Genomic DNA, 13,416 nt, shown 5'->3' on the forward strand with positions numbered 1-13,416 from the left:
CAAAACACAACACACAAAGCCATAACTGAGAGGCAACACACAGCAGTCACCGCCGCAAAGCTCCGCCTCCAGAAGTCAGACCCTGGGCTTCTGGCACGGAGGTCAGGTGCACCTCGTTGTGTAATCAGAAGCTTCACCTGAGCAGAGCTGGAGACAACAGAGGAGTAGAGAGGAAAAACAGCACAGGGTACAACTAACATTATCCAAGAGGTATGCTCATTTTCCCAACGGCGTTCATGAAATTAAACTTATTCTTGCAACAAGCAGCAAACCTTGGTGGTCAAAAAAGGAAGCCAAAGGGAAAGTGCCAAAAACCGCAGTTCCTCGAATGTCCACTCGAGGCTGTCTGCAAGAACCAAGGGATCCTCATTAGGACACATACTAAAATGCAAACTTCTACATGTGGAGAAAGCATGTTTACATCCTGGTTCAAGAAAATAATTTGGTATAAATATCTCGTGTTTTTATTGGTTCACGTTGTATAGGGGGTTTATTTATTACTCATCTGTTTCTATTTTATTAAGCTGAAGAGGTATTCATTAATTCAGGGGCGTGGCTTATCTGACAGACAGGTGCATCTTGTAGCTGTTTGTCAGCTCCACCCCTTTGCCTGTTACTTGTGAAAAGTTAGGTGGAGGCATCATTTCTGATATGACCATTGGCCTTTTTCTTCTTCAGAAACCAAAGGGTGATGTCACAGTGTCTACGTCCATATTTTATACAGTCTGTTTTGCAACCAGTAGAGTCGCCTCCTTCTGGCCATTAGAAACAATGCAGGTTAAAGACACTTCTACTTACCTTTTAAAACAAAGAGGCTACTTCCACTTCTTATGTAAAGTCTCCAGCGTGTGTTTGTGAAGGCCACACGGCAAGAGCCAGGCTTGACTTATGGCTAGTCAGTGGCATCGTTCCAGGCTAAATGTGGGTCATAGAACTGCTGATTTGGGCCGTATATGGGTCAAAAATTCACCACTCTCTGTTGACTCTGTCTGGCTTCTTGTTTAGTTTAGAAACTATCTGACAGAGCTCATAAAAGCTGCAGCCTCGAGTCTGTCTTTACACTCTTTACATCCTCTCTGTGACTCTGTTTGTACGGCAGTCATTCATGCTGCTTTCCTACCTTTTCTCACTCCCCCCCCCCCTATTTTTCCACCCATTCCCCCCCCTCCCTCTCTTCCCCCTCTCTGTGTCTCTCCTCTGCCCTGGGTCATGGAACACGTTGTTCCCTGCCTCAGACTGTACGAGCTGCTGGCTAACTCTGCCTTTTTCATGCTGTTTTTTTTTTTTTTTCTGCGAGACTGCAGTTGTTTTTTCCTCTAAGGGGGGATATGTCAGTGCTACACCACATGATTTCACCCAATGACAAACCCTGTTTATGTAACACGGCAGAACAGAGAGAGACGGGGGACTTAAGTCGGGTGATGATGAGGCACGTGGAGGAAGATGACGATGCACTAAGTCCTCTTAAAGCCGAGGCCGCTCCGGAGAGGGTCGGCTCCGTGTTACAAACAGAGATTAACTGAAATTAAAGCGGCTGATTGCAATTTAGTTTTTTTCCATTATGAGTGTTTTGTTCCAGCTTGTTATTAGAGGAAACATTATATCCCCGCTGAGGTTATGAGCCTGTTACTTTACTTCTAAAGTGCTTATAATACAAACCGCTACAAACTGTTCATTATGAGGAGCCTCTGTGGCTGCTTTGCATAAAAAAACAGATGCAAACAATCATCTAATTGTGTATTAGCATGAAGACACTCTGATATCGATCCAAAAGAAACTAAGTACATTTCTTATCCTGACTGTCAGTGCTGCCACATTTGTTTCTTCTTCATTTAACGCTATGACATCATTATTGCGTAGCAGCCAATAAAAGGAGTTCATGGTGATTATTTATGGTTATATTAGTTTGTTGTTATAAGCCTGAGCTTTACGTTTTCACTCCATCACTGAGTTATCTGTGGACAAGAACCTAAATGATTACTGCTGGTAGAAATAAAACGCCATGCACATTTTCTTTAATATTTTCAAGTCACCAACACTTTGAACCCGACTTTAGTTCTCTGTCAGAGATGGTGCAAGAGATTCTCACGTTGTAAGAGCTGGAACCTTTTAATCTTGAAAAATGTAGCTTAATTCAGTGTTTGAATGGGGACATTAAAATGATGCTTTGGGATCCTGTGTACCTAATCTGGCCTATTGTGGCCAAACAGGTTTGATTTCCGTACCAGGAACTGGGACACTTTACCAACGCAACATGTAAGTTAGTGATCCAGATTTATTTTAATGGGGAAGTCAAGGAAAATGATACAGTAACATACGTTAACATATTATATGATGCAGTATGATACATAAAAATATGATATGCTGACGATACGATATGTGATATAATATACAATACGATATTAAGATTTGATGACGATAAAATATAAAACATTAGGCTAAAGATACAACACGTTACTATACAATCTGCTGATGATGCGATGCGATACACTGACCATACAATTATGGTGCGCACGCGCACGCGCACGCACACACACACACACACACACACACACACACACACACACACACACACACACACACACACACACACACACACACACACACACACACCATCAGAAATATTGCAAGCAGCAGCAGCAGTTTCAGGCCACACTAGGACACAATCGAATGCTTTTTTCCACCTCACCTTCCCTACTCGCTACCTTTTCTTTCTTTTCTTTTATTCCAGCACATGCTCACATTGTCCTCCCCCCCCCCTCTCTGCCCCGCCCTGACACACACTGGCTCAGACCTACCCACATAACACAACCGACTGCCGAGTCAAGCTTTATTTCTCCTCTCAGCTCACCTCATCTGCAGCAGCTCCGCTCAGGAATGTTAAAGTGAAACATGACAGTTGCACATTCCTCCTCCTCGCCTTTTTTATACGCGAGCATTTGTCTGCATGAGCACATCGGTGTGAGTGTGTGTGTATGTGTGTGAAGGTGATACTGAGAGACACTTGAGCGCAGAGCTTCTGCAGCAGACACTACAAACCAAATAGTAGTTAGTTGTTGGAGACAGAATGTACTCGTATAGAAGTCAGTCTCTCGACGTATGGGTGTGTGTGATTGTGTGCACTTGTGCATATCTACCCAGCCCACTCAGGCAGCAGCTCATATATCCCTGACTCATGGGTGCCACAGGTGGTGCTGGGCTTTTTCTAATTTTAAAGAAGCAATATACAAATAATTTACAACCCACTCAGAGACAACTGTGCACACCAACATCTGCTGCTTTCTGACAGCAAATATATTCACCTGTCTGTCTTTGGGTATCAAGTGTTTAATCTAAAAGTTGCTTTGTGCTCTTGGCGTTTGTTCGTTGTCCTTTCAGTAGCATGGTCTGCTGGTTGCACCCTCCTGATTTGCCTTTCTGTTGCCCCGGAACCGGCTTAATAGCTCCGACCTTGCATAAGGTCTATGCTCTCGGAGTTTAATAATTCAATGGTACAGAGTAACTGTCTGAATTGCTCTTTCTTTCCGCCTTGAAAAGACATCAACAAACCCTCTCTACCTGAACAGATTCCTATAGGGAGGATCTGCAGTGTGTTGGGCTGATCAATTTTGCATGGTTTCTTTCCGAGTGCAGCACTTTGCTTAGCCATTTAATCTGAAGTAGCTCAGGGAGTGGGGTGCTGGGTGCGGAGCGTCTTATTCAGAAAAGTCGAATGAGGACAGGAGAACAGGCCACAAGGTCATCCAAAGTTGTCTGAAAGCATTAATTATTACAGAGGAAAAAGTGTAGAGCTTTGTCACAGGCCTCTGACTTGAGCAGTTGTCAAATGGGTATGATTAATGAATGCCACAGATGAAGGTTTTCTTAGAGAGTATCTCTTTTCTTAAACCCCTGCATTCTCTGTGTTCCAGGCTATGCCTTCCTGCTGTTCCAGGAAGAGACTTCTGTTCAGGCCTTGATCGACGCCTGCATCGAGGAGGACGGAAAGCTCTACCTGTGTGTGTCCAGTCCCACCATCAAAGACAAACCAGTAAGTGACAGTTTTCTTTATGGGAGGAAGTCACTTATTAAGTAAACCTTACATACAGGAATGCAGTTAAAATAAGTCAACTACAAGCAAACTGTTAGCATTCATTTCTCGTAGCCAATACGTCAAGCTACAGCGTGACAGATGGATATCCACTGTAAGACTTCCTCTGCCATTTTGAACCGTCCAAGAAGCAACTTGAGATAAGAGAACAGAGTTTAAAGACCGTGTCTATGACCGCACTGTTTACGACATCACTCATGCATCCTCTGACAGATGACAGGGGATGGATGACAGGATTGCATTTTAAAGAGAATGGTTTTAGATTAATTGATACAGAAAATGTCATCAAAATGTCTCCTACTTAGCCTACACTAAGTGTAGGCTGGGCTAGGGTAGGCTAGGGTCTGAAAGAAAGGGAAGGTTGGAGAATAATTTATAATTCTATTCACTGCCCTGTCCGTCTCTACAATAAAGGTCAAAACTAAAAACTAAACTAAACTCAACATCAGAAAACTTTTCCTTACTACAGATTTTTATTTCATATTCAAAGAATCTGTTTATTTACATTAAACTGTATTGTTAAACATGTCCATGTGTCTGCCAGTGGCTCTTCACTTGTATCTCACATCAAAACTAACTTTGCCATGTTTTTCTGACACTAATATTCTGTATGCCCTTGGTCTGTCTACAAACCCCCCAATTATTGGAAAAGTCCATCCTCTCCGTCTTTTGCCTGCCCACTTTTCAGAAAATGTCACAAAAAGACACAGCTCATTTACATATTTAAAGGTATATACACAGAAACAGCCTGTTCTGAGCAGGGCTGAAATAGAGGGGTTTATAGGCATGATCAAATTCAGGATCAGAGTGGATTTAGAACAAGAAACTTCACACACATGTTTTGGGGAGCTCTGAGACTTATTTAAAGTGGTTGAAAATTAGTATACTATGTGACCTTTAACAATAGTAGCATTTCTATGTAGCAGGTGTAAAGTCGTGCATATTCAAAATGCAAGTTTAGCATATTATTATTGCAGCATTTGGTAATAAGCAGTAGATATATAGATGAAGGATTGAAAAGTATCATTTACTGGTCATGCCAACGTTTGCTGTTGTCGATTGGTGACCAATGGGTGGTCTTAATAGGTGGTTTAATATGTTGTTTTACTTTGGCCAAATGTCCTTTACTTTCTCCACTGCCTTCAAGTTTCTGATAATTGTGGAAAAAATGGTCATATCCCTAATAAAAGCTTCACAGGTAAATGTTCACCTTAGATAAACATCTGTCACTGCAGAGCTTTATATCTGATATTGTCAAAACTCTCCAAGGCTGCATCCATAACTTGGGGAAATATATGAAGTTTACCATACATTTCTCTGATTCATGACCATATTGATCCTTCTTTCTGGTGCAGGTCCAGATCCGTCCCTGGAACCTGAGCGACAGTGACTTTGTCATGGACGGCTCCCAGCCTCTGGACCCCCGCAAGACCATCTTTGTAGGGGGGGTGCCGCGGCCCCTGCGTGCAGGTAAATAACTTCTACGAGGGGAACAACTTACTTGTGATCCCCCCTAAAGCCTCTAAATTGGCTGCACAGTGCTGGCATGAAGCTCTGAGGCCAGAGGCTATAATGAAAGTTCTCCCTGTGAGAAAGCAATCCTGTACTCAGGTTTCCAGGACGCAGGCCAAGCGGTCGTCATGTTAAGAATTCATGCTGTAATGGAAGGCTCAGTCCTTCTGTTCTGGGATAAACATCGCCTGCTCGTCTGCAATGTGACACCGACTAATTATACCAGCACTTTGAGACTGCTGCTCGGATGAATGGGGGAGGGGGGGGGGGGTAGATTCTTTTATCGGATAATAACAGAGTCAATCATCAAAGTCTGAAATAAACCTTTTAATTTTTCTAAAGATAGCCTGAAGGCTTCTCATCTCAGGACAGATATTAAACCCACAAAAACTCAAAACAGCACTTGGCTGACCCTGTGTTTTTTTTTTTACTGTATTGATCAATGTCAAGACTCAATACTTATTTGGCAACACTTCTAGTTTGAAGACTACTCTGAGGCCCTGAGGAAACCAGAGCACTGTGAAATGGAGAAACTTTCAGAGTACCGAAGCTGTCTAACACACATATTTAAGGATGTTTCTTCTTTTTTTTTTAAGTCAATTTAACTTGAAAAATACATGCACATTGAGTGAACATTTCCACTTTAGAAAATCAGTGTTTTCAACAACATCAGGCTGCAAGCTGAGCTGCAGCTTACAAAGTTAACTGAGAATTTGGGCAAGGATTTTCATTTGTTAACAAGTAATTATGAGGAGCAAAAAATATCAGACGCAGAGGTCACTTCCTCTTCAAAACAAACTGGCAAGATGATTCAATACAATGAAGTTCTGAATAAAGCAGGTTACAAATCTTTTTCTTTTTTTGATGCTGTTTGATGGTTTTCTGGGGGCTGCAGGCTGAGCTGTCACAAACGAATGACGTTAGCTCAGTCTGAGTAAGGACTTTGTTTTATCGTCCTCTTGTTGTTCTTATATCAATCACCTTTCCTGCTCTGCAGTGGAGCTGGCGATGATCATGGACCGGCTGTACGGAGGTGTTTGCTATGCCGGCATCGACACCGACCCGGAGCTCAAATACCCAAAGGGAGCCGGCCGTGTTGCCTTCTCCAACCAGCAGAGCTACATCGCCGCCATCAGCGCTCGCTTCGTACAGCTGCAGCACAATGACATCGACAAAAGGGTGAGCGAGTTTAGCACCCACTTCATTCACAATCTTCCTTCCTCTCCGTCCCCACCACAGCTGAGGTTTTCACAGTCATTCCTCTGGCACGCTGCAGAGCTGAACTCTGCCTGAGCCCTCTCACATCCATCACAGCTCTCATTATGGCACAGCCTACAATAACGGAAGAACAGGCCCGGCTGTGCAATCACTCTGGCCCTTGGCCGCCGGAGCCACCGACAGATGTTTCAAGTTGCAGACACACAGGGTCGGTTTAATTATAGTACTTCCCTATACGTGTGTATCCACTCTGGCTCCGCTGCAGCCTGCTTATTTTAGACACGCCGGCCAATTGCAGCGGGGCAGATTGTGACCGAGAGAGACTGGGTGTCGGCCAGGAAGCCGAGCCTCTGCAGGGCGTGGCAGTCCACCCCACCTCTTCTTCATCCATCTTCAGAGGAGGGCAGGGTGTCTTTGTTATGACTGAAATACAAACAGTGTACAAAACAAGTCAGAGGAAATAACTTCTACAAAGTAAACAAAGAAGGCGTTCCTGTCTAAATTATTTTTAAGATATATATATATATATATATATATATATATATATATATATATATATATATATCTATATACACACACACACACACACACACACACACATATATATTTCTAAGTTTATTTTTATTTGAAGATGTAATTTGTGGACAGAATCAACACTTTTTGAGGAATTGTATCTTTTGCAGAAAGTAGATCAAACACAGGGAAAAATACGGTTATAGAGGGATGCCTGTTTTAGCCACTTTTCTTTGTATTTCTCTCTTTTTTCCCCTTTATTCTCGTGGTGATATGTCACAGAATAGTGTTCAGCTAAATTATATGTAACGGCACTGCAGCGTCTTGTAGATTTTGTTCCTGTAGTTGTTGCAGGGTTTGTCAAACAGGGTACAGCTCTCCTACAGTTGAGGGATTCGATAACCTTTCATTTTGTGGCCACGCTGTAACTAGGCTAGCATCCACCCCCCCTGCGTCTCCATGGCGACCAAGCTCTCATTTCATGTCTCCCTGCTTAGTGGTCAAAGTCATTTCACCGGATACCTGCCTCAATCTGGCCTCGGTTTGATTGGAAAGGACTGCACAGAGACTGCCTTTGCCTGAGTGTTGTTAGTAAAGCTTGGAGGGAGAAAACACACTTACATCCTCAAAACTGATCACAGTGCAAGTCTAGCATTAGGAGACAGTTAAGGGGAGCACGATGCTGGAGTCTTTTTGGTCAATTAGAAAATGCCATTACTGATAAATGTACATGATAACATCATCTTTTTCAATGTCTGATACCATTAAGTCTCTCCTGCTGTGTAATTAAGTTCAATTCGTTATCAAGCTACAAGCCTTTGTAATAAACACATCACAAAATATGAAATGTATCACTATAAACAAACACTTTTAATGTTGCTAAGCAATGCTTTCCCACTCAGCATGTGTACGTTTTACCATTTGTAACAAAGGTCTGTGTAAAATATTCATGCTTTGCTGCACAGTCATGCAGAAACTTTGGGTCCATCAAACGGGGATTTATAATTCTGACTTAACAAAATTCAAGCAGCATAAAATATCAAACTCATTATATATTCATTTGTGATTTGTTTTTTCATCTGCATCTCCCCAAAATCCCAAACTATGATTGGTGATTTGCCTTGTCAGAGGCGGGGCTTGTGTTTAAATCTGTTTTTAGGGATGTGTTGCAACATCCAGCTTTCTTTGCATTTAAATGTTACCACACTATGAATTTATACACAGGATTTTAACATTTTAAACATGTTAATGTTAGTACTTGTAGTCGATGTAATGAGACACACATGCTCCATGAAACCCCTGCACAACTCAGTGCCCCAGTCTGGATCTGCTCCTGCTGTGTCAGCGGATGAGAATAAACAGAACCTTGTCTCACGTCTCTCCGTCTTCCTCTCCAGGTGGAGGTAAAGCCGTACGTCCTGGACGACCAGATGTGTGATGAGTGTCAGGGGGCTCGCTGCGGGGGGAAGTTCGCCCCCTTCTTCTGTGCCAACGTCACCTGCCTGCAGTACTACTGCGAGTACTGCTGGGCCAGCATCCACTCAAGGGCCGGCCGAGAGTTTCACAAGCCGCTGGTGAAGGAGGGGGGCGACCGGCCTCGACATGTGTCCTTCCGCTGGAGCTGAGTGGGGGTCATGCGTCCAGCCCTGCAGCCCCCCCCCCCCCCCCCCCCCCCGTGAACCCACACCGACCCCCTGAAAAGAACAACCACCTGAACCCCTCCTGCCCTGCAGTCTGAGTCAGCACTGCAACAACCCCCTATACCCCCCACCTCCTCCACCCGTCTCCCACATACACCTCATGAAAAAAAGATCTGGTCAAAGACACGGGACAGTCCCCCCCCCGCCACCCCTCCCTCTGAACTCAGTGTGTCGCCTCTGATGAAGCACTGCGGGGGACACAAACATCTATCAGCGCTAAATTTGCACTTTGGCACAAAATCTCACCAAACACAAACACACACACACGCGTACACACACGCACACCCACACAGGATGGTCTGTTTGACACCTGTCTGCTGTTGACTGGGTGCTGTGGTACGTCCTGTTGGACCCCTCCCCCTTTACTGAGAACAGAGGTGGGACCATTTAAATATTTAAAGAAAAAAAAAAGTATATATTTTTTGTTTTCTACCTATCTATTCATATATAGATAATTAAAATTTTATGTAAAAGGAGCATGCACTTATTTTGAGAAGCTGTAGTTCTATCGCCCCTCGTGAAGAGTCCTACCAAAGGCAAACGGAAAAGAGAAACAGGAGGCACAAGATGTAGCAACAACTATCCAGTAGTGTGAGTACAAATAACAACACGGCTATATTCACTCTCAATTTTGACTCTGATAATATTAATACCTCATACGTGGATTAGTTGGCTTTCAATCTCTAGGTCTTTATTTTTATAACAACATTATTTTCTAGTGTTAAGTAAATGTAATGCTGCAATAGCTTTGCTGCTAAATCCATGGTATGACCAGGTACCACTCGTACTTTCTTCAGGCTGGGTGTACAATAATCACAACAGATCTCGAGAAGCACCTGGCAACGACGAGCTATCAACAGGGGGAGGGGGCGCCCCCAAGACAAAGATGGCTACCTTTTTAAGGGGGATCGGGGGGGGGTGGGTCGCCCCTTACTGCATGTTTATTTCAATCAGGTTGCTGCATGCAAAGACTTTTCAGTATCATGTCTACTCCTCGACTCTGCCCAAGTTTGCACAACACACGAACAGAGAGGACGGGTCGGCGGAATCATGGCGGGCCTCGCCGCAGACGACACGGGGAGAAAACAACCTTAATAATCACAAAGTAAATGTAGGATAACCATTCAAACTGTCTCTGATAGGTGAAGTAACTTTTTTGCAGTGATTGTTGATATAATTGTGCAATTTTTTTATACCGTATGTAGTTAGGTGTGTATGCCTAGAACTGTGATTCGCTTTAACTGTCGTTGATGTCCGACATAGAAGTCCTGTGAAACTTCATAACTAGTGTATGCACACGTGTATACTGTATGTTCTCTTGTAAACACATACTTGCACCAGAATACACAGAAGCCTCTGGAACACACATGAACACACACACACACACACACAAAGGACGGCTGTCTTTCCTACGCACACACAGAAGACAAAACAATGTGAGCTTAAACTGACAACTGAGGTCTTTTCTGTTCGTTTATTCGTTAACAGAAGCGCACGTTTACGTCCCAGAACGCAACCAAAGAGCTCACATGTTCGACTTATAAAAGACAAACTCCACACGGAGGGGGAGGAGGAGGAGGAGGAGGAGCGGAGGGAGCAGACGATTAGAGGTGTGGAGTAGGGAAGAAGAATTGTGGGTGGGGTGGGAGGTGTGAAATCAAACATTGAAGCTACTGGAGACTTGAGGTTGAGCTCTGCACATGCTCTCACTATAAGGCTGGAGAGGGGAGGGGGGGGGAGGGGAGGGTGGGTGGGGTTTTGGTTAGGGGGAATAACGACACCAGACGATGCAGATGTGCGAGCTGGGGTTAACCATATTTATCCAGATGTTTTTTTTTTTCCTGCAAAGCTTGAAGTAATGGACCTGCTAAAAAAAAAAAAAAAAGGTGGACATCTTTTTATCAAAGGGTTAAACAGCTCAAACATTATTTGGGGAGGGGGAGGTAGGGATGAGAGAATTGGCTGCTCAAGACAGAGCGGCTCTAGATTTAAGGGGGCAAGCTACACTGGTTTTGGCAGTTTTGTGGACAATCTGAACGGGATCCTGAGACAGCGCAAGTTCATGTGAGTGGTCCGCTCCCCTTCGTTTTGTCTGTAAGGTCAAACTGCCCATGTTGGCGCCCCCCCCCCCCCTCCCCCACCCCCCACTGTCCCCTCCTCTTAATAGTCGCAAACTGTTTTATGCTTCTGGATTGGTGTTTCTGTTGTCCAAGAAAAAATGAATCAAAGCTAAAGAAACTTTTTTTACTGACAGAAAAAAGCAGAGGCTAACCCTGAGTAATAATACGTATCCCTCTGAAAGTGAAGTCTGGGTGTTTTTGTGACGTTTCTTTCCCCACCCGGACAGCTTTTCTATGTTTGTTCCTTCTCTATGATCGATATTGTTATGCACTATTCTCTTTGTATCTGAACAGTTTTCGACGGTCAGCGGTTCTTTTTGTTAAAAGACAACAACAACAACAAAAAAAGAAGAAGAGGCGATAAAGCGTGGTTTCTGACTGACAAGATCTTTTGCAATACCTCAATTTTGAACTATACTCGGAGAGAAACTGATATTTTCTAAGTGAGTTTATTCAGATGAAAAAAATGATATATTAATTTAATTCTTTCAGAGAAATGATTTAACAGATGGTTGATTTTTTTATTTGTATCATGCTTATTTGCTTTCATTTAAAGACTTTATTTTTTTGACAAAGACAAACTGAAGGAGCTTTATAATAACTAATATAATGACGTAGTTAGAGAGAGTCTACTTTATCACGGTGGAGGGTGGGCGGAGGGTCCCGCTGGTCAAATTGGTCGAGAAGAGCTCTTAAGAAAAACAAAATATCAGGTGCTCATAGATGAAAAAAAAAAACATGTTTCCCACGTTTTTTGTATATTTATAACCAATCATTTACTATGCTGACCAGAGTTATGAAAGATCTTCTGTTCGTTATTTTTTTAAGAGACGTTTTTTATGTTTCCTAAACGTTCGTGCTCCCTTTTTTTTTTTTTTGTAAAAGAGGCGACGTGACCCTGAAGCTTAGCAGAGAGTCGTGAGCGTCACAGAAGAGGCGAGAATGTTCTTTTTAACACACACACAAAAAAACAACAACACACACACGACGAGAGTGTTTTCACCTGTAACTTGATCAGAAGCCCCCGAAAGGTGCATCAATTGACCGGTGGCCTTCTTATTCACGCAAGACTTGAATTAGTCCCGTTTTTTTAAAAGGCTAAGAACCTTGATTCTTTGTTGTAATGTGCAATACTGTTTGTACTGTTTGTAGAAAAGACGAAAACAAGAAAAAAGAGGCATAAATCTTTATTGCAGAATTATTTTCATTGCAAGCATTGTGATTCACTAAAATCATTTTCTACTGTGTATTTACCTACTCTACCTGCTAGTACCTTCCAGTAGTAATGTAGCCTTTGTACTGAGAAAAAAAATCATTATTTTTTAGAAAGTTTTGCTAAAAACGAAAAGAATTGAAACATATTTACATATTTTCTTTTTTTATTTTGTGTTTTGTTTTTTCTTCTTCACAGACTTATTTCTCCACCATTAGCCGTTGTTTCTGGGGGAGACTTTCATATCTGGTCGATGTCATTCATATTATTTTGTATTTTTACTTGGAATAAATTAATTTTATGATGCTAATTCTTTTAAAAAGTTTTTTTTTCTTTTCTTACTTGGTTTGTTCACTTTGTTCATTTTATTTTGAAGCTGAGAAAAAAAGACGTTTGTTAAATTGTTACTAAAGTGTCTCGGTTCTTGAACTGCTAAGCTTTATGTGTTAACTCGCTGATGTTGCTTACATTAGTGTGAAGAAAAAAGAAAAAGAACTACTCACACACAGCAGATTGGTGGTTGGTGATGTTTAAGTGATTCGCAATGTAAACAAATGAATGGGCAATAAAATAAAAAATTGCAGAATGGAGCAGACATGCAGTATGTTGTGATGTCATTGTGGGACATGGACATCAATGCTTTGCTGATATTTAAATACTTTATGACTCTACAGTAACTCAGACTTAGTCCCATAAGCCCCGTTTCCACCAAGCAGCCCGGTTTGGTTCTCTACAGTTTGGTTCCTGGTTCTGTACGTCTCGGTCTGGTTTGATTCCCACAGCCAACACTACCCTTAAGGTCGTTCCATTTACCTCAGAAGTCTGATGTCAGAGCAGGGAATGACATCACACCCGAGTTCACCGCTTTCCAGTAACAAATTTACAAGAAGTTAGCCAAGCAACGGACACCGCCATTTTTAGTTTGTTGCACGATTCTTTTGGCCAATCAACGGCCTGCGGTGGGTCTAGCTTCACCCTTTACGGCCGGATCGGTACACTCGGCATCCCAACAGAAGGGTGGTAGATTGTCGTACAGGTTAGGCCTGTCGT

At 42.7% G+C, this 13,416-nt stretch overlaps 1 protein-coding gene across 6 annotated transcripts in view; it reads left to right on the forward strand.

The window, feature by feature from the left end:
• cpeb3 (cytoplasmic polyadenylation element binding protein 3) overlaps positions 1-12,961 on the forward strand; it is a 56,718-nt gene extending 43,757 nt beyond the window's left edge. For all 6 annotated transcript variants that reach the window (XM_065959228.1, XM_065959229.1, XM_065959230.1 and 3 more), the window contains 4 exons: positions 3,912-4,030; positions 5,446-5,560; positions 6,600-6,781; positions 8,731-12,961. In XM_065959228.1, the coding sequence (XP_065815300.1) occupies positions 3,912-4,030; positions 5,446-5,560; positions 6,600-6,781; positions 8,731-8,958 (644 nt within the window). In that variant the 3' untranslated portion in view covers positions 8,959-12,961. The remainder of the gene's footprint in view (positions 1-3,911; positions 4,031-5,445; positions 5,561-6,599; positions 6,782-8,730) is intronic.
• The last annotated feature ends 455 nt before the right edge of the window (positions 12,962-13,416 follow it).

Source organism: Labrus bergylta, chromosome 10, assembly GCF_963930695.1.
Source record: "Labrus bergylta chromosome 10, fLabBer1.1, whole genome shotgun sequence".
Classification (NCBI taxonomy): Eukaryota; Metazoa; Chordata; class Actinopteri; order Labriformes; family Labridae; genus Labrus; species Labrus bergylta.